This window comes from Galeopterus variegatus, unplaced genomic scaffold, assembly GCF_000696425.1.
Source record: "Galeopterus variegatus unplaced genomic scaffold, G_variegatus-3.0.2 Scaffold446, whole genome shotgun sequence".
Taxonomy (NCBI): domain Eukaryota; kingdom Metazoa; phylum Chordata; class Mammalia; order Dermoptera; family Cynocephalidae; genus Galeopterus; species Galeopterus variegatus.
The window spans coordinates 249,118-269,705 of NW_007726557.1; the positions used below are offsets into that span (position 1 = coordinate 249,118).

Below are 20,588 nucleotides of genomic sequence, written 5' to 3' on the forward strand. Positions count from 1 at the left end.
GGCTGCAGATGGGGCATTGTGCCGGGGGTGGGGGGATCTGGGGGAGGGCTAGGGGGACGGGGCAGAGGCCCCTGGCATGGCCAGGGCAGGGTATGGCTGGGAGAGGACAAGACAGCAGAGGGCTACAGAGGCCCGGGGCCGGCAAGGCCTGCGGGTGCTCATACGGGATCAGAGTCCTCAATCCCACACTCCTCCTAGAGGCCCCCGGACACAACCTCCCCGGAGCCTCAGATCTCCTGAGGTTGGAGCTACTAGGATCACCCCAACTGATGAGGGATAGACCAGAGGCCATGCAAATGTCCCATGGAATGGGGGGCCAGGACTCCGGGCCTGCCAGGCCCCCGTGAAGCTGGGGGATTGGGCCTGGTGGGGGCAGTGGAGGTCTATCTGAGGATGCCCCGCCCGCCCCACTGTGTGGTTGCCAGGAGACCCTGGGCCCCATCCTATAAAGTGCCCACAAAGAATCTCAGCCTCTGAGGGTACAATAAGACCCCAGGCCTTTGCTGGCCTCGTCTGGAAGGTCAAGGGTCAAAGGTGGGAGGAAATGCACTGAGTGAGGCAGGAGAAAGAAGACAACAGCTGACTGGGGTGGGGGGTGTGCCCAGGGCAGGGTCTAAAGGACGGAGGGGACAGGAGGGCAGGTTGTGGGAAACAGGTGGCTGGGATGGGGCTGCCATGGGGTCAGGGGAGCCCCTTTTGCCTGCAGAGAAGGGCCCTGGCTGAAGGAGGGGCAGCCCCAGGGCGCAAAGGGGTCCCAGCATGGGCTTTTATGTCTCTGCTCACGCCAGGATCTCCAGACCTGCCCTCCTCTTGAGGCCACCTCAACCCTCCTGCGTTTGGCCGTAGCACATCTCCCAGCAGCCCAAAGCACTGAGACCCACCCTCTCCAAGCCAGACCTGGAACCTTCCTCCTCTTGCCAAGTCTGGGGAGGTGATGGTGGCATCCCTCCCCCCAGTCCGCCCTTCCAGGTCCCACTTCTGCTGGGGGGAGACTGGGAGCTGCTCCTGAGCTTTCAGGAGGCTGGACACAGTGGCACCTTCAGAGCCAGGTCTAGAGGGAAGGGATGTGTGGTCAGCTAACCGAAGGGCCAAGACTGCCTGGGGGTCAGGGGGCCTCCCATTGCAGAGTCACTGGGGAGCCCTGCTGGAGGCCCACAGTGCTCAGGGTCTAGATGCCGCAGGCTCAGCAATGCCTAGGGGTGTTGAGGCACACTGCAAGCTTGTCTCCCGTCTCCCTGCCACTGGCCCCCACACCCCAGAGAACAAGGCCTTTTGCAACAGACATTCCCCCCTCAGTGCCACCTTGACAACTGGCAGAGCCGCCTCCCTAGACAGGGATACTCGGGCACCCGTGTCAGCCCACACCCATCCCGAGGCTCCAACTGCTAGAAAGTTCTCCCCACTGTTGAGCCTCAAGCTGCCAATACCACTCCACGCTATGGCCTGGGGCTCCAGCCAGGGCCCAGCACCAGGGTCTGAGCTGTTGACCACGGGCGGGCAGGGAGCAAGGCTGCCCGGGCCTGGACCCTGCACTTGTTCACAGTGAGCCACACAGGCTGGGCTCCGAAGAACATGGGCTGACCGTGTCTGATGCCTGCTTGTCCAGGGAGTGCAGATCCTCCGGGGAAGACCCACCCTCCTGGGCAGACCTGTCGCCCCCACCAGCTCCCTCCAACTCTGCCAGACTCCCCTTACTCAACCCCCAACGACCCCTATGGAGAGCTTCGAGGGGACCTGGCCTGGGCACATGGTCCCTGTTCCTTTCTTCCTTCCATGGCCGACCGGGCGCTGTGTTTCCGGTGTGACACTTCTGTCACTCAGGGTGTCTGTGGTTCCGGCTGCAGCACATGAGTCTATTAAATGACAGCAAACACCCAGAGTGCCGGTTCCGGAGGATTCTGAGACTGTTTCCACGCAGCACAAAAAGTGCTGCGATTGACTGGCACCATGTGCCCTGGGTCCAGGAGGGCCCTGCTTTGGTGCCTGTCAAACACCCCTGCTGCATCCTCAGGCCCCTTGCCCCAGGTGGTCAGACCCCAGGCCATCCAGGCTGTGTTTTCAGAGTGCAGCTCCCAGGACCGAGCGACCCATGTCCTGGGCTCTGGTTGGGGGGAGCAGCATGAGACCCCTTCTCAGGGCTGGAGTGCCCAACCCTGGGGCTCCCTGAGGTTTTGGGAGGAGAGACCCTCAGGGCGCGCAGGGTTGGGGAGGGGTAGGGTCCAGAGCCTGCTGCAGGCCATAAGCTGGGAAGGTGACAGGATCTTCAGATCCTGGACCCAGGAGCAACCGGGCATGACCCCCAAATCCTCCGCCGGCATACCAGACAGCAGCTCTGACCGCCAGGGAGCTCAGCGCCAGGCTGCACCCCACCCTGCCACCTAGACCTCCCCCCCCGTGGTGGAGTGTCATCAACACCTGAGGCTCATGGTGCTGGGGGCCAGGCTCAGGACTACCTGTCACCCTCCTGCCTGACCCAGAGCCAGGGGCTGGCCCTGGGACCCCTGTTTCAGGGCCATCCACAGCTGCAGGAACCAGGCCCTTTACCCGCCAAGCCCCCCACCTCCACAGCCCCCAAGCTCCCCGGGGCTCAGGTTCTACCACCTGGGACGCCCCAAGCGCCCTCTCCCTGCGCGGGCCCCACGGTGATCAGGATGGGAGCCCTGCCCGCGGCAGTGACTGGCCATTGGCCGGCCAGCCTGTGGACAAGGAAAGAGATCCATAAAGGAAGTCACGGTGAGCTGCGGCTCAGACCATGAAGGAAACCCCAGGGCATGAGGGCAAACCCCGGCAGGGACCAGAGGTTGAACCCTGATGCGAGGGCTGGCCACACACAGCCATGGGACACTTCGGAGGGCGTCAGAGGTCTGGACAGCCGGACTCCCTTCCCCTGGTTAAGGGAAATTGCCCAGTGGGGGCCTGTCCAGTGCGGCAGCCCTGATCCCCATGTCAGGATCTAGGGGCTCGGTCCCCTCGCCCTATGCTGTCCCCCACTTCTCAGAGCAGCCAGCTTGTCCTCACTGGTCCAACTCCTTCCCCTGGGCACGGGGGGAGAACAGCCAGTGGTCCCGTGGGGGACAGGTGACAAGGCTATTTTAGCCACTGAGGAAACCGAGGCCCAGGAGGAAAAGGGACTGGGGACGAGTGGCCCCCAAGAGTGCCTGTTCCGGAAGGACGGGCCTGGAGGAGTCACAGAGACTGCGAGGTCCCGCAGAGGTGGGTGGACACTGGGAGGGGCCCCTGTCCCTCACACAGATGTGCTCCCAGCTCCACTTGCTCCCAGAAGCCAGGGTAGTCCTGAGGCCTCAGAGGGGACCAAGCAAGACGGAGGGGCAGCTGGGGGGACGTGGGAAGCTGTGGGGCTCAGAAGAGCAGGGTGCGCTGATGGCTCTTGTGCAGCCCTGCCCCCACTGGAACCCGGCCAGCCCCGGGTGCAGAAGTGGCTGAAGGGGTGGGTGTGGCTCTGACAGAGAGGCCAGCCAGGCGGACAGCCAGCCCCGGCACGTGTGCCTGCTGCCACCCGCGGCTTCCCTCCAGGTGGCACAAGAAACCACGAGCAGCCCTGGCTATGGGGGCTCCGCAGCCCCTGCCCTCCTCCTCGCCAGCTGAGCCCCCCAGAAACAGAGTCCCCTTTCATCGGCCCTGTGGGTGGTCCCAGCCAGGCAGCTGGGGTAGGGGGTAGGGACCAGCTCTCCTACAATAGGGCCAGCTGTGTTGTATCCCACCCCTGCTCTGACACACCCAGGACAGAGTGGCTGGACAGTGGCTCACCTCTGTCCTGAGCCAGTTCCGCAGCCCACTCCCATCCCTAGCCCCAGAAGCCCCCGCCGGCAGAACCCCTCGTCTTCAGTGAGCCTGGGAGGCCAGGAAGCCCAGGAGCTGCACAGACCCACTCTGCCCAAGGACAGATGTTCTGGGGCGGCTCCTGCAACTCCACTGTCTCCTCTGCACCCCCAGCTGTTCCACCAGCAAACAGGAAGCCCTGGCCCTGCTCTAGCAGCTCCCCAGCAGATGGCGAGCTGGGGGCCCTGCGGCTGGCTGGGAGTCCCTGCCTGGAGTGGGGACGTCTGGACCTACCCCCACCTGGATGCCCACTTGCCTGCCCCAACCCAGCCTCACTGCCCTTGACATGAGAAGACTCCCTGGGGCCTAGCCTGGGCAGGGAGGGCGTGCTGAGCGGCCTTTGCTGGGCACCTGCCCCTCTGCCCATCCCAAGGGCTGTGGGAGGAAGGGGGATGAGGGTGACAGCCAGACCTCCAAGTAGACGGCCCAGGCAGCCCACTGTGCTGGCAGCCCCCATCCTCTGGCCGAGTCGCGTGCCCCCTGCCGCCCCACTGTCCCTAGCCCCCCTGAACACACACGGCAGAGAAACAGGCCCCGGCACGTGGGGAGCCAGCTGGCACCCAGTCAAACTAGCAGCCAGGCACGGTGCCAGGGCCGCCAGCCAGCAGCCTGCCACCCGCTCCAGCCCCGCCTTCTGCAAGCTCACAGCAAGGCGGCCGTCACTGCGCAGCGTGTTGGGAGGAGGCTGAGGACGGGCAGAGGGTGGCGGGCAGGGGAACCCCTCCAGGAGGGGATCCCGGGGCGGGGCAGCTCAACTGAAGGCAGGGAAGGGGAGAGAGTAAAGGGGTAAACTGAGGCATGGCCTTGAGGATGTATGTGGTCGTAAGATCCCTGGGACAGACATTGTACTGCCCTCAGGTAGCACCTGGCAGGTTCAGGGGGCACTCTTCCACCCAGGACTGCTGTCCGCACACGCCCACCTCGGCCCCAGGTGGGCCCTGCGTTCTGAAGCCTAGGCGAGCCACTAGAGTCCCCATCCCACTTCCCCTGCCCTGCATCCGCCTGTGCTCGTGCACGAAGCCCGGGCCTCAACACATGTGCCAGCCCCCACCTGACTGGGCACTGGACAGTGGAAACTGCATCTCACAGCTGGCACGAGGAGGTGCCCAGTGGCGTGTGGACAGATGGCCATTGCCTGGATGCTGGTCTCAGAGAGAAGAACCTCCTCGGTGTGTCACAGCCAGGGCCTCTGTGGACAACGTGCCCCTCTTCCTGCTCAGGCCACCCCTGCCTCAAAAGAGCTTCCTCCTGGGATGCAGGCGGGTCAGGGCCTGGGCTCCATCCCCCACCCCAACATATACACTGGGGTCCTGGCCTCCCACCCAGCCGGGTGGACTTCCCTGGGGCTGGGGCAGGAAGATGGAGCCCACAGACACCAGCCCCAGGCGAGGGGCTGAGGGCAGCTCCGCCAAGACAGCCGTTGGCACAAGGGGAAGTGGGTGGCTGGAGGCCGTTGTGGGTACTGTCTGTCTGCAGGCTGCCACCTACCCACACTCTGAGCAGTCCCCAGGGGGGCAGGACAGGGGGTGGGCTTCAGGGCAGGTGGCACTACCCACAAACCGCCCTCCTCGCAAGCAGGGTTCCCAAGGGTGGAATGGGGGGGAGGGTAGCAGGAATATGCACTTCCTGACGCAGAACTTGGGGGATGGGCTGTGGACACTACTTTGCAAGGAGGGGAAACCAAGGCAGCCAGCCCGAGCATACCCATGCACCTGCGGCTGGGCCAGGGTGGGTCCTGCACGGCTCCCGTGGGCTTCCATGCAGCTGCTCCCCCATACTCGGCCACCCTCTTGCCTCCTTCCACAGACATCCTGGGAGCCAGATGCTACTGTGACCCAGAGTGTGTCCAGCAGACACAGAAGGCTGCGGGGTGAGTGGTGCCAGCGGGGCCCACCCATGGCCGCCCAGGAAGTTTCCACCAGGCCTGGCTCCAGGAGGCTGCTGGGGTGTGGGGTGGGAAGGAGAGACGGGCCAAGGACCCCACTCTGCCCACTTGGCCCTGAGGGCGCGAGAGCTGCTCCTTATCGCCTGCCCAGCATGTGCACTCTGCACAGTGCCCGGAGCCCAGATTATTTTAACAACTGTCCCTCACTCGTCACCTGTCCTGTTTGGAAAACAGCCCCTTTCTTGTTGCACAAAGAGAGGTTTCTCTGGCTTCCAGCAGTGCCGGGCGCTAATCTCCCTGCCTGGAACACGGGCGGCGGTGCGCAGTGTGTGGGTCCGCAGCGCTCTGTAAACACGACGCCCGCCGCTCAGCACAGTCATTGAGTTACGGCAGCGCCGGGTGCCAGGAGCGGAGAGCCCTCTGTGCCCAGTGCCAACTGCAATTACCTCTCCGCGTGCCAGTCGCCCGGGGGTGGGGGGATGCTTAACCCTTCCCATGCCGCGGGGGGCGGGGTTGCTGAGTGAGTTAAGTACCAGCAACCATGGGTCCAGGGACGTTGGGGCCTAGGGCCACTGCAAAAGTCACAGCGCCAGGGTGCTGAGCAGAGGGGAGCGGGGCAGGGGTTGCCTGCCCCTGGGAAAGTCCAAGGGTAGCCCTGAGTCCTAGAAGGGCATCTAGGGGCCCTCCTGCCAGACACGCAGCCTGAGAGTGACAAGTACTCATGAGGCATCTACTGTGACCAAGGCAACATCTCATGGGGAGGCCAATCGCTGGGGAGGGACGCTGTCCTAGGCCAGGCCCCAGGGCGGCAGCCTGTGCGTGCTGACAGCTCTCTCCTCCCTGCCCCTCCTGCCCAGCCGGCACATCTGGAGCCCACGCCTCCTCGAGTCTGGGGAGGTGGGCGCGCCCTGCGCGGGGGGCAGCCCGCCCGGCCGGCCAGAGCAGCTGCGTTCCACATTTCCCCGCTGCCCGAGCCCCCGGCCTGCTCCCCTTCTCCTTCTCTGCCCATCTGGAGCACACATCTGGCCGGGACCACCGCCCAACGGGGCCGCCCCCTGTTTCCAACCAATTACCACCTCCCCCAGGGGCTTCCTCGGCAGGGAGGCAGCCCCTTGCCTCCCGCTGGGCGGGCCTCCAGCCGGGTTCTCGCTGCCACCACGGGGAAGGCCCTGCCTCAGCGCTGGCCCTGGGTGCCAGCCAGTCACCCGGCCATCAGGGCACTGCTGGGGCCCAGGCCTCAACTTACCTTCGTGGGAGTGGGAGAACCAGATCTGGGAGGCGGCGGGGTGAGAGCTGCGGTAGGCCTGCTCGGAGGGGGAGGAGGCGGCCCCGCTGGGGTGCGTGGAGGTGGCCGAGCCCAGGCTGCTGGTGAGGAAACTGCCCATGAAAGAGGAGGCCGGGGAACTTCCCATCAGGCGGCTGCCGGCTGCGGACACAGGGGCGAGAGTGAGTCTGGGTGCAGGTCCGTGGGCAGCTCAGGACAGGGCAGAGCCCTCTCCGTGGATGGAGCGCAGGCCCCTGAATCCCCCCAGGGCCTTTGTCTTCAAGAAGACAATGGCAGGAGAAGCTGCCCACATGGGCCCCTGACAGTCACCCAGGGTCCTGATCTCCCTGTGCCTCAGGTGCCCTGACGTTGACGCCCTCCTGCTATTGCCAAATCCAAGAATGACACCTTTGCCAACACCACCACCAATGACCACACCACCAACACCAGCACCATGACCACACCACTGCCACCACCAATGACCACGCCTCCTGACACCATCACCACCAATGACTATGCCACCACCACCACCAAGCAGGTGTGGGTGCTGTGCCAAATAACCCCATGGGAACAAACCACCCTGTGGTGGGTGTTTCCCATGCAGGCAGAGCGCCCCGGCTCTCCCAGGCCATGGCACTGGGCAGCCCCAAGCCCTCTCACACCCGGTGGACTTGCCGGCATGCTTTGTCCACCCTCCTGCAAAGGCCAGGCAATGCACCTGGGACCAGGGTGGCAGGGCCCCCACAGCAGGCCCGTGTAAGCTCTGTGGGGCAGGGCAGCACTGGGAGGGTGGCCCTCCTCCAGAGTGAGGTCTTCCTCCTCCTCTCCAGCTCCAGTTAACTGAGTCGTCAGACTGGGGTGCGCCAGCCCCAGGTGAGCAAGAGGAAAAACCAGCTAGAAGGAAGACTGGAAGACAGGCGGGAGAGGGGCACAGGGCTAGGGACGCTGCCCCGTCAGTCTGGTCTCCGTCCCCGCAGGCACACATCAAGCTGCAGACAGCAGTCATCTCAGGTCAGGTGGCAATGGCGAGAGGCTTCCTGGGCCTGGCTAGCACACTCGGCATTCCCCAGGTGGCCCGGGAGTGTGGCGACCGTTGCGGGCAGTGGGTGTCCTCCACAGCTTGCCCACCCAGCTCCCCCTGCCCATCTGTATCCTCCACTCACGCCCACCGGCAGGCTGAGCCCCCTCTCTGCCCGTCCAGTGGCCAAGGCCAGGCCAAGCGAGCCTCCTGGGTTGCCGTGGCTGCCAGTGCTCGCACACACAGGACACAGGCACACAGAGGATGTTCCACACACGGTGGCCCCCCACTCAGTGGGTGGCCTGGGGCTGCGTGGTTTGGCCCCCACCCTGGCAGGGTGCCCTGACACCTTGTCACTTCTGTCCCATGGGCAGGGAGCCTGGCCTAGGACCATCCCAGGGACCTAGGGGGCTGCTGCCCCATTGGGCTGAGAGGGGTTGCGAGGCTGAGTGCAGGGACAGGCGGGGGTGGCGCTGCAGGCCCAGCCCAAGGTGAATCAGGGCAGCCTCCCCCCTGCCCAGGAGGCAGGAGATTTGCAAATTTGTGATGCCTCATGCAGCCTGGCCAGGCCCTGGGAGCTTCCCAGACAGGGGGTGACTCAGCAGAGAGGCGGCCAGGCCAGGGAACCAGGGAAAGGGAGGGGTTGTCCCAGCGGGGACCCTGGCAGCACCATGCTGAGCCAGGGCAGTTCCCAGCCCTGGGCCTAGTGGCGCAGTGAACAGGGCACACACGGGCCCAGGGCTCTGCAAGCGCTGGCCAGGGCATGGGCTGTGAGCTGGCCCCTGTGGTGGGTGGAGCAGAAGAGCAGGCTGTCAGGCTGCAGGGAGAGCCCAGTGGGCCCAGGGCAGGGGCGAAGGTGCCCAGGAGCCAGGGACTTCCCGGACCGCAGGGCTGAGACGGCCATGGGCCCCAGCCAGACCACAGGCGTGGCCAGCTAGGGGAGGAGACTCTGGGCTGAGAAGGGAAGTGTTGGGGACCCTTGGGGGCATGCCTGTGGGGTGAGCTGGAAGCTTTCTGCTGCCCCGCCCTGGCCCACCCCACGTCCCCTAGGCCTTCCCGCCCCCGCACCCTCCCAGGGAAGTCCCGCCTGCTGGTTCCTCCCAGGGATGGTGGGAAGAAACCGAGTCCAAAAGTCGGGTCTGGAGAAAGGGTTTCTGCAGGATCTCGGCCTGAGAACCCCACACCCTGAGCTCTCCCACACCACAGGCAGGCGGGGGCGGCAGGACACAGCTCGGCAACCCACAGGGCCCTCCGGTCCTCGGAAACTCGCCTATCTCCAGACTCGGGGACCCTCTACGGGTGCTTCCTTCCTTATAGCTGGTTTCTCTGAGCCTGTTAAGAGACCTTTGGCCCAGAGTCTAGGAAATAAAGGGGGTCCCAGCCCAGCCCCTCGCTGCCCTCTGGCCAGCCAGACTCACAGGCAGCTGGCGGGGCCTCTAACGTCCTGCCTGTGCCCGGCCTCAGGCCAGGCCACACACTGGGGCATCTGCCTGCACTCCTTCCCCTTTCATGCTGCAAACTGAAGAACTGGTGCTGTGCTCCTACCACACAGCCACGTCTTTATGTCCTAAATGCAATAGATTCAAGCCACCAGGCACGGTGAGGAAGGACGTAGGAGCCGGCTGAGACCCCACTGCCCCGAGATCACAGCCACGAACGATTTGGAGACCACCTTCTGGGCAGAGATGGCACAGCCTTCTCCGTCATCACACGGAATGGTACACTGCAGCCCAGTTCCATGAAGGGGTGTCCTTGGTACTGAGTCCACCACGAGAGACCCTGATGTCTCCCATATGGGGACAGAGATGGCCTTCCCCTTCCAGAAATCCTGGCGCAAGGTGGCAGCTGCTGTCTGGGGTCCCCATTGCCCGGCCAGCAGGCCAGTCCCTGAGGAAGGCACTGGGCAGACCCCACCTCACACCTGGCCCCACACACGGGTGGGGGGGGGTCTGTGATCCTTACTCTAGGGGGTGAGTTTATCCCCCATCTTGGGCATGGCTAGAAACTTGGAAACAGATCCTGCAAGCCCTGCCACCGGAGGGGCAGGGACCCCCGTGGGGGTGGGGGAGGGGACTGCTGACGAAGCCTGGGAAACTCTGGGAAAGAGCGTCCATACTGCTACTGTCACTTCCACCTCCAAGGAGCCTGGCAATGGCACTGTGCCCAGCCAACAAGGCCGTGGGCAAACCTGGCTGCCACCTGCCCAGCCCCCACCTGCCGACCAGTAGCCAACCCCAGACGGGGCCTGTGCAGTGGCTGCCTGGGAGCCGAGTGCAGCCTGTGCCCTGGCCAGGGCCAGAGATACGTGGCCAAGTCCAGCCGGGAGCTGGGCTGAAGGTTCTTTCCTCTTGGCAAAGTCCTCGCCTACTGAGTGCTGTGGTTACCAGCCAGGGAGGGGACGTGGACGGGGCATGCAGTGGGGAAGGCTGGAGGGGCTCTTGACCTGGGTCCCCTAAGAAGCCAACTGCACTGGCACCTCCCCTGCCACGGGCTTTGTAAACCATGCTGCTTAATGCCACTGTGACCCCAAGTTGGGGGCTGCCATAGGACTGATAAGGGAACGGGGCATGATAAACCCTAATCATGACTCAGGGCCCCACAGCCCCAAGTGCCCAGGCGGGGGTTTGAACGAGGCCTGTCCACTCCAAAGGCTGCCCTTGTCCCCACCAGTGTGCATGGTCAAGGTGGCCTGGCCCCACCACGGAACCTGCCCAGGTCCACTCGCTCGGGTTTCCCATCAGCTCTTGTCACGGGGATTCGGTATATGTTCAGGGTTTTCCTGGGAAAAGAAACTGAAGGCTGTGCAAGGTGTCAGTGTGGCACAAGGCAGGCCATTCTGTGTCACACACTGGCCCCCAATCAGCCAGTCCCACTGCCCAGTTGGCCCAGGCCAGGGTTTGCAGCTCTGAATACAGGGCGCCCCTGGCTGCAGCTCTGCCCAGGACACTGTGGAGGCCTGGCCCAGGTGCCTGGCTGGCGCAGAAAACCACGCCAGAAACCAGCGTGCTGGAGGCCAGCTGACACCCCCCCACCAACGGCCCGGCTCCTCAGGCGCAGCCCCTATCCCTGAGAGGCTGGTCTGTTCCCACACCCCAAGGCACGGCCAACCTGGGCCAGGAGACAGACTGTCCCTGGACCCTGGCTGCTCCCAGGCCACCCAGCAGCAGAAGGGCTGGGAGACCAGTGGGTCAGAGCTGGGCGGGAACCCCAGACACCTCGGGAATCACTCGTGGCCACGGAGCCCAGCCCACCCAGAGAGAGGGCCACCGTGTGGAGTGGCCGGCACACAGTTGGAGGCAGCAAGCTGTGCTGGCCATGGCAGAGGTGGGAACCAGGCCTTCCTCCGGCCAACCTGTTTGCCAGGTCAACTTGCTGTGGCCAAGATGGTCAACAGACGCTGGGCAGCCCCGAGTGAGGGCCGCTGGGGATGCTTGGGCCCAGGAGCCCAGCTCTGCTCCCAGGAGCTTCCGGTCCAGGGGTCCTTGATAACTGTCCCTCCCTACGCGTGTGCTCGGCAGCAATACTGGCAGCCCCCCTGCCGAGAGTCCCCCGAAGACCCAGCAGACAGAGGCCGGGCCTAGGTGACTGGATGCCCAGGTGCCCCATGCCTGCCCACCCAACTCTCCTGCCAGGCCTCCACAGGGTCCTGGCCGTCTCAGCATCGTGACACCAGACAAGGACAGAGGGGACAGGAGGGACGGCCGGAGGGTCTCCGTGAGCCAGGAGGAGTGGGAGATCCGGGCTGCGGCGGGACGAGCATTTGTTTTGGGTGAAGTGAGCCACGGGGACAGCGCCCTCCTTTTCTGGAACTGGGAAGTGGATTGTAAGAAAAAAAGGCCTCCCTGAGACGGCTCCAGAGAAGCAAGTCCCTTCCCAGGCTCTCAGCTCCCGCTGCTTCTGGAAGCCCAGCTGACGGTGCTGGCCCGGCCGCTCCGCTCCGGCTCCGCGTCTGGCGGCCGTCCTGGCCTGTCCCGTCCTGTCCCGCTTCCCTCGGTGCCGCCGCCCGGCCCCTGCAGGCCCGCCCAGGAGCGGGGACGCCCGGCTCCCCTGGGGCTGTCCCTTGGCCTCCCCTGAGACTGGAGTAATGGGTGGCCCCAGGCGCCCCTCCCACGCCGAGGCGGGCCCGGAGGGGGCTGAGCAGGCGAGAGGAGGCGGCGGCAGGAGGATCAACAGCCGCCACGGCCCTGCCCCGCATTCCTGTCATTCCAGGGGAGGGGAGGACAGGCCGGCGCCGGGCACGCGGGCTTTCCCGCGTGGATGCTGGGGAGGAAAGGCTTCAGTCCAGCCTGCTTGGAGGCAGCGGGTGGCATCTGACCATGTGGCTGCCTGGGAAAAGGAGTGGAGGGCAGAGATGGGGACACCAGGCCCCAGTGTGAGGGGCCGCTCTGGGACTCCTGGCCCCCACCAGGAGACTGGAAGCTGCCGTGGCAGGGGCCTTGGTGGCCAAGCCACATGCTGCCCCGGCATGCACACGTCCGTGGTGCGTGTGTACGTGGGTCTGAGCAGGCATGTGTTTGCAGGCTTCATTCCCAGACACGACCCAGCAGTGCTCCCCCTGGGACCCACCAGCAGCCCCAGAGAGACGGCACGGGGGTGTGTGCACTTGTGAGCATGGGCGCAGACAGGAGGGGTCGTGCGCGCGTGCACTCTGGTGCGTGTCTGGGTGTGTGTGTGCAGCTGTGAGTGTGCACACAGCTCTGGCTCTGCTGCATGCCTGGGGCCTGGGGCTGTGGGCGTGAATGCCTTGGTGGACTCTGCTCTTGGGCACAGGGGCCACATGGACTGGGCGGGTCCTGAAGAAACTGCTTCCCGGGAATCAGGCTTCCACCAGATTGTCCTTCACTGGCCTGGACCCCGGCAAAGGCTCCTGCCCTGTGGTTGTGCCTGAGGTGGCTGGGGAGGAGGCAACAGGCCAACTGGGTCCTGCCCACCCACTTCTTCACCCTGGGTGGGGGCACATCCAGGCATGCTCCTGCTGGAAGGGGAACCCCATTCTCTAGTGTCAAGTCTGCACTGAACTATGGCTCTAAGACCCCTGGCCCCCGCTGCCTGGGAGCCAGCCCCTCCCGGCCCAGCTGCTCAGCTCTGAGTGGCCTCTTCCAGGGCAGACCTGAAAGTGGCCTCTGGGAGTCCTGTGCAGCCAGCAGGCCACACAGCTGGGCCTTCCTCAGACTTGTCACAAAGCCCTCTCTAATATCAGATCCCCCGAGCAGGGCCGGCCTTGCCAGGTGGCACTCTTCCGGTCTGACAAATCATGAACCCATTGCCACCAGATGTCACTCTGTCCAGCATTGCTCACTCTGCATCTTGCTGGACACGGGGCTCACCCTGCCACCCCTTCTGCTGCCGGGGCCCTGGAAGTGTCTGAGAGCCCCACGGGGCCACCAGACCACTCCACCCACCGTCCACAGGTCCCTGAAGGTGGCCGGACAAGAGGAGGAGGCTGGGGCAGTCACAGGCAGAGAGGAATAGCAGACAAGAGACGGAGGCAGGAGGCAGGGGGGAAGGGACCGGAACCACGGTGGGGGGAGGGAGATTGGGGGGTGGGGGGGCGAAGACCGCAAAGCAGCCGGCGACCCTGCTCAGTCCACTCCCAGGACATGGGGGCACCCTGGGGGAGGGACGCCTGCCCAGAAACATAAACACGTCACCTGGGAAGCCCCTTGGCTGGCCCAGGAGAGCCTTCCAGAAGCCCCACTGGCCCAAGTGCAGCATCTCTCAGGCCATAATAGGAAAACTCTGTGGTTGCTGAGCTACCTGACCCAGCAAACGTGGAAACGGCTGAGAGGGACGGGTCCAACCACCGATAGCCCAGAACTAATAAAAGAAAAGGAAAATCGGATATAAGTCTGGTTCTTATTAAAACGGTAAATTTAGCCCTTTGGCGGGGGTGGGGTGGCCAGCGCTCTCCACTGGGGCCGCCCTCGGTCTCCCTCCACCTCCCAGAGTTCTAGGCCAAGTGTGACTCAGAGTGGCCCGTGGGTGGCGGGCGGGGCCCCAGCCGGCTCCCACTCGGCTTCTCCTGGTCTTCGCACCTTCTCCCAGGGCTCTCGCTCCTCTCCCTGGTGGTCAGGCAGGCGGCCAGGACCCCCTCCAGCCCCCCAGGACATGCCTGAGGCTGGAGGGTGGGCGGCTGGGGCATAGGAAGGTGACGAGCCAGTCAGCGCCACCCCTCAGCCAAGGCAAGAGCCTCCCTCCCTCCCCCCACCCGTCTCGGAATAAGCCAACTGCAAGGAGAGGGACACGTGGGTCTGGATGTCAGGGGCACACGTGTGGCCACACAGATACCCCAGCCTGCTAGTGCCTTCGGAGAAGGGGAGGCCACGTGGGCAGGGCTAGAGGAGCCGGGGGGCGTCTGCCCTGTGCTCCCACATCCTGTCCCCCACGCTGACGCTGTACATGCCCTGGTCTCAGCTGTGGGCAGGGAGAGGACAAAGCAAAGCCGGACAGGGACACAGGGCCCACCTGTCCATGCCAGCCACAGCATGGACCCCAACGGAACTGGGTCCACAGGAAACTCTAGTGCTTCCTGGCTGCGTGTCTGTGGGTGGCGACTTCGCCCTGCTGGCTGGCTCTTCCCCATCTGCCAAGGGGACCCGCCACAGCACCTGCTTCGAGTGGAATCTTCCTCCTCCCACGCTGGGCCCACAAGGCAACGTCAGCTGCCCAGGGCAGAGGCTCCAGGGCTAGGGTGAAAGGGGACAAAGGCAGGTGCAGGCGGGGGACAGCTGTCTGTGATGGTTCTGTGGGTGGTCACAACCCCTAGCCCCAGGGAGCACAATCAGCTCCTTTTCTGCTAGCCCTTGCCTCCACCCGGAGGCTACCGGGCACTGGCCCCAGAGCAGCGGGCAACTTTATTGTAGCTCCTCCAGCCTGGGCTTCCTTACTCATCACCCAGCCCTGCCGGCTGCAGAGGCAGTTTCCTGGGCACTCAGAGTTGGACTAACCTTGACCTCTTGCTTGCCAGCCAGCCTCCTAAGTCCCTTTGCTCTATGTGCAGGACTCCCCACTGGCCGGGGCAGGCAGTGTTGGTGTAGCAGGCACCAGTCTTGTGCAGATGACAGCCTCAAGTCGTGCCCCACATCAAGCCACAAGGTCTGGGGGCTGGGCTGGCTTGGGGAACATGGAGGCAATTAAGGACCCACCCTCAAGGCTCAGACTCACCTGGGCACCAGGCACTCAGGCAGGAGAGATATTGGTCTGTTTCACAAACAGAGTTGTGCAGGCAGGACAGGCAGCAGGGACAGCTGTGCATGCTGTGGCCATCGTTTCTGGCCACAGGGATGGCTCGCATGTTGCACTGGGGGAACTCCACCCGGCCACCATCGGGACTCAGGCCAGCTCCTGCTCCCTCAGGCCTGAGAAGGATCAGGCTCCAGGGCCAGATGGGGCTGCCTTGGGCCGTGGCATCCTGCAGAGGGCCTGGGAGGGTGCTTGGATGCACTCTGGATCCCTGCTGCTGGTGCCACCTTTCTGTCCTCATTTCCCAGCCAAGTGCTTCAGGTACAGCTGGCTCCTGCCACGCTGGGCCTCACTCAGTGCTGCCCTTCCAGGGAGAACGCGTGGCCCTTCCTTCCCAAACGCTATTCCTCAAGGCTTAGTTCACATCCAGTCTCCTCCAAAAAGCCCAACCTGGCCCCTTTCACAACAAAGGTCCCCTCCCTGGAATTCCCCACCACTGGGGAGCCTCCACTCAGCACCCACCTGGGCCTCTCAGAGCCAAGTTGCGCACAGTATGGTGCCATGTGTGGGGTTCGGCCTAACCCAGGTCCAAGGAGCTCAACGATGGACAGGAAGAGCCAGGAAGGTGCAGGTGGACTTGGGTGCTCCAGAGAACGTGGGCTCCGGGCAGGGTGCTGGGCCTGTGGCCCGGGCAGTGGCCCCTCTGCTGCCCTCCCTTCTCAGAAGCCCCCAGCCTTGGGCATTTTCACACTTGGGGGCCTCGAGGGGCAGAGCCTGAGGCACAAGGCACAGCGTGGGAGGCCCCGTGGTGAGTGCGGAGCGGGCAGGACAGGCTCTGGGTGGAGGCTGCAGGGACGTGCCAGGCAGGGACAGGGAGCCAGCGAGAGTGCAGGGGCCCAACCAACTCCATGTGCGGCGGGGGGCTCTGCTGGGGCTGCCATGACGTGCCCGCCCTTTCCGGGGGCTCGGGAGTCCCGCGGGTGTGAGGCTGAGGCTGACCACAGGGACATCTGTCTGTCCTGCCCCAAAGAGGAATGAGGCGGCCAGGCGGCAGCCCCTGCACTTGGGTCCTGCGGTTCTCCGGCAGCTGGTGCCACTATCGCGAGCCACCCGCTCCCTTCCGGACACACTGACACGGTATTTCATCTCCAAAGATGTTTCAAGCGTACAAGTAGAAAAAACCCTCAATTTTCCCAGGTAAAAGTATGGTGTTTCTTGGAACTGTCCAGCTGAGCAGGGCTAAGAAGGAAGTTTCTGATGCAGAGAACACCACACCCCCCGGCCCCATGGCACCCAGGATGAGGGCAGGAGGGGCCACCAGGATAGGGCCTGAGCTGAGCCAGCCTTGGGGGCCTGGGGACCCCAGCAAGAGACTCAGAGAGAGAGAAGACCCCGGTGAGGTCTAGCAGCTCCTGCAAGTGCCCAGGCACTGCCCTCTGCTGCCACCAGCCCTTGGCCGCCTAGACCTGCTCGTCAGCTAAAGCTGGTCCCCTTGGGCCACTCACCCTTCGGCCTCCAGTGTGTCGTGTTCTGGGAAAAAAAGGCTGTTAGCCGGGGGTGGGGGACAAGGGTCCAAGGCACTCCTGGGCAAGAGGCCTGGGACTGTGTGCTGGGGCAGCCCGGGGCTGCACAAAGTCCCCAAAGGGCACCCCTGCCAGCTTTGGAGGGTCTGCAGACCTGCGGCTGATCCCCACACCTGAGGGGCCCGGTGTCTGTCCTGGAGCCTGGAGTGTCCCTGTGGGCCCAAGACACCTGCTGACCTCACACAGGCAGGTAGCTGGTGCAGAAACAGCAGGAGAAAGTGCTGCCCCGACCAGAGGGCACAACTGCCCCGTCACCCAAGCTCAGAGCAGGCCTGAGCTGCATCTAGAGAACAAAATTCTAGCCCAGAGCATTCATTAGGCAAACAGTCGCTGAGCGCCCGCGATGCTCCCTGGTCACCCACGCTCACCCTGCGCCCAGCCTGGAATCTGAGGAAGCCACAGGCGGCCCAAGCGTCCTGGCCTCCGACACTAGCCCTTACATCTCGTGCAGCCCACACCAACCTCGAGGCTGTTTCAGGGTCAGCTGGCTCCTCCCCCCATAGGTGGTCAGACGATGCTGCATCTACCTAGACAGCAGCGCCCTGGCCAGGGTAGGGGGACAGTCCACATGTGTCTGGGGCCTCTGCTGTGGAGGGGACAGCCCAGAACAGAGTCGCCAGTGCACAGTGACAATAGGATTTGGGAGAGGAGGGGGAGGAAGAGTTGGGGGAGGACAGGTAGGGTCAGCCTGGACATGGGGAGGGGCCCCGGTGGACATGGAGGGGACAGAGACTGAGAAGGAGAAAGATGTAGTCAGGGCAGGAAGGAGGCCGAGGGTGTGAGGGACAAGAGGGACACACCCCTGCAGGACGGGGGGCCCAGGCTAAGGGTGGCAGTAGCCACAGAAGGGGTCGAGGTCGAGATGGACTCTGGGGAGGGGGCTGCTATGACTGCTGTGGACAGCCTCTGAGAAGGTCCCTGACGACACCTGACCTCTGGTATTCACCGCTTTGTGTAATCCCTTCCGCTTGAGTGTGGGTGGGACACAGGCTCGTTTCTATGAGTGGCACGTGGCAAAAGTGATGGGCCACCACCTCCACGGGGAGGTTACAAAAAGACTGTGGCTTCTGTCCCTCTCCCCCTCTCACGCTCTGAGCGAAGTGGCTGCCATGCTGTGAGCTGCCCTAGGAGAGGGGCCCCAGTGGGGGACTGAGGCCTCCAGCTACAAGGGCCTGAGGAGGCCTGCAACAGCCAGGGGTGGACGTGGCAGGGGAGCCCCCACAGTTGAGCCCCAGAGACACTGTGCCCCAAATTCGTGACCCACAGAAGCTGAGAGATGAGAAGTGTGTGCTGTCTTCTGCTGCGGAGGTTTGGGATGACGTGGCACATAGCGACAGCTGACCCACACACAGAAGACAGGCACCGAGCAGAGGGGCCGCAGCGGTTACAGTGGAGCTCAGAGCAGAGAAGGAACCTTCTGGAAGATAAAAAGAGGGCCTGGAGGGGGAGTCAACCACTCAGGAGACAGATCTGCTTCTGCAGAAAAGTCAGAGATCGGGACTGGTGGGCGAGGTCTCCCCGCCCCCGGCCGCAGCAGCAAGTCACAATTGTCAATTTGTCAATTTGTCAATTCTGCCGCCCCCTACGGCCTCTGCACTTAGTTCTGGATTCTGCTAAATATTTACCGTCAAATCTGCAATGGGTCATGGAGGAGGGCGTGGCCTCTCATATAGTTTCCTAATTTTCTTTGGTTTTATCAGTATTCACACACATTAAGGGCTTTTTAAGGGTTAGCCTAAAGATACGTTACAATTTAATCTAGATTTAATTTTAATATTAATTTAAGATAAATTAAGCTTATTTTTAGAATACCCAAAGGGATGCAAAGAGTCTCAAAAATGGGATTGGCTTCCAAGTACACTGCCCACAAGGCGACCTGCTGGCCTTGGGTCACCATGGCACACAGTGGGACCAGCCAGCGGGGGCCACTGCCCACTGTGCAGACCTGGAGTGCCCTGGGGTCCCTGACACAGAGCGACGAGGGGCTGCGGGGACAGAGGAGTCTGCCAACACCCCTACCGGGGAGTCACCCACCGAAGCCTGGAGTGGGCACCCTGCTCCTGCCCTCACCCGGGTCCCAGGTCCACTTCCAGCCTGCCATGGTCCCTGTGCAGAGAGGCCAAGATGACAATGTCGGCTGTGTCACGCTAAGTGCAAATGCTTCCCACACAGGGCTGCCCTGGGCACAGAGACAGGGACAGAGAGCGCTAAGCTGGATGGAAGAATGACCAGGGCCTGGAGGGTTGGGGCAGGGGCGGCCGAGGGGCCTCGTCAGAAAAGACCCCGCTGAGACCTGCAGGCTGGGGGTGGAGGGTCTGCAAGGCCAGGACCCAGGGACACAGGGTGGCAGGGCTGGGACCACCCAAAGCTCTGGGAACAACCGTCGGGGCTCACTGGGACTGACAGGGCAGAGGTGGAGGGAGCTGCCAGGAAGGGCCTGAAGTCTGGGGTGCCTGACAGGGGTTACACATCCCAAAGCCACCACCGCCTGGCCTCCCTGCACCCTCTCCACGGCAGCCAGCAGCCCAGCGGCTGTGTGGGTTAGGTCCGCAGACAGCCACGGGCTCTGCGGTACTGGTTGTGGAGGCCTCTCGAGGAATAAAGGAAGGAGGCAGAGAGGGAGACCTGGCAGGCTGTCCCTTAACTTCGAAAGCCACACCTCCCCCACTTGGTCATGCTCCTCCAGGTGAGCAGTTGAGGACAAAGCCAGCCATGGGTGGGTGACTCCTTCCCATCCACAGGGCACTGGGTCCTCCCTGGGGTCTCCCCAGCCCACCTGTCCTCCCCGAGGCTCACTCCCAACTGCCTGGCCTGATGGCGCAGTGGCCTGGCGTCATGAATCTCCAGTGCACGGCCTCCCCTCTCGCTGGCACTGCCTGGCCTGCCCGGGAGGTGCACACAAAGGCAGCCTGTGGATGGAGATGTCACGGCGGCAGGCGAGGGGCTGCCTCTCACCCGGCCTTCTCCCTGTGTCGTGACACTCTCCCGGGCCCTGATTTTCTTCCACTGGCTGACAGGGCAGCAGGTGCACAGGCCCCTCGCCCGGCCTGACTTGCGTGCCCCACGGCCATGTGAGAGGGGAGGGGAACAGCTCTCTCCATGTCCCTCCTCACCTGCCAGAGCCCTGTGACTCAGGGAGCTGCTGGCTCTTGCTCCCGATCACAGGTGCCCCAGCCCACACGGAACCCCACGTGGATGGTCAGGGGCCGCCTCATAGCCCGTGCTGGGAGCCGTGAGACAGACAGGAAGTGGCCCCCACCCCGGGCCCAGCCCCAGCCCCTCCAGATCCCCCCTTCACAGCTGTTGATGGGGCGGCGGAGAGGGGCAGTGTCCCTCCAGAGGTGACAGGTCCTCTCCTGGGCCCCGGGCCCCACCCACTGGCCGCCTCCCTCCGCTCACACAGCAGGCCAACCCGAGGCCACTCAGCGGCACGGCTCCCGACTCACCCGCTCCACCCCCTGCTCAGATCTCCAGCCACCACGTGTGACACTAAAAAGAAGGGGATGGCTCATGCTGCCAGTCTGTTAGCTCTGACACCTTTCACAGTGTAGCACACGCAGCCTCGGAAGCCACTGCAGATAACTAAAGATGCTTCTGAAAGGCGAGAAGATGCTGACCTGGCCCCTGGGGAGGATGGCCACACAGGTGGGGACCTGCACAGGGTGTCACCAGCATGAGCGTCCCCACATCATGGGTGCGTACATGGGGGGAGGCACCTTGCTTTTTAATGAAGAGCTCAGAGATGGGTGAATTCAGACGCGGGCTGTGTCTCTTGAGGCCCGATGGTTTCTCTCTCCTCTTTTCCACCGGGGGGGG

General features: G+C 63.8%; 1 protein-coding gene across 1 annotated transcript in view; it reads right to left on the reverse strand.

Annotated features, from left to right (window-relative positions):
* Window positions 1-7,445, reverse strand: part of BAHCC1 (BAH domain and coiled-coil containing 1) — a 37,722-nt gene extending 30,277 nt beyond the window's left edge. The window contains exons 1-2 of the mRNA XM_008568847.1: window positions 7,358-7,445; window positions 6,972-7,151 (exon numbers count right to left, since the gene is read on the reverse strand). Coding sequence (XP_008567069.1) covers window positions 6,972-7,151; window positions 7,358-7,445 — 268 coding nt within the window. The remainder of the gene's footprint in view (window positions 1-6,971; window positions 7,152-7,357) is intronic.
* Between the last annotated feature and the right edge of the window lie 13,143 nt (window positions 7,446-20,588).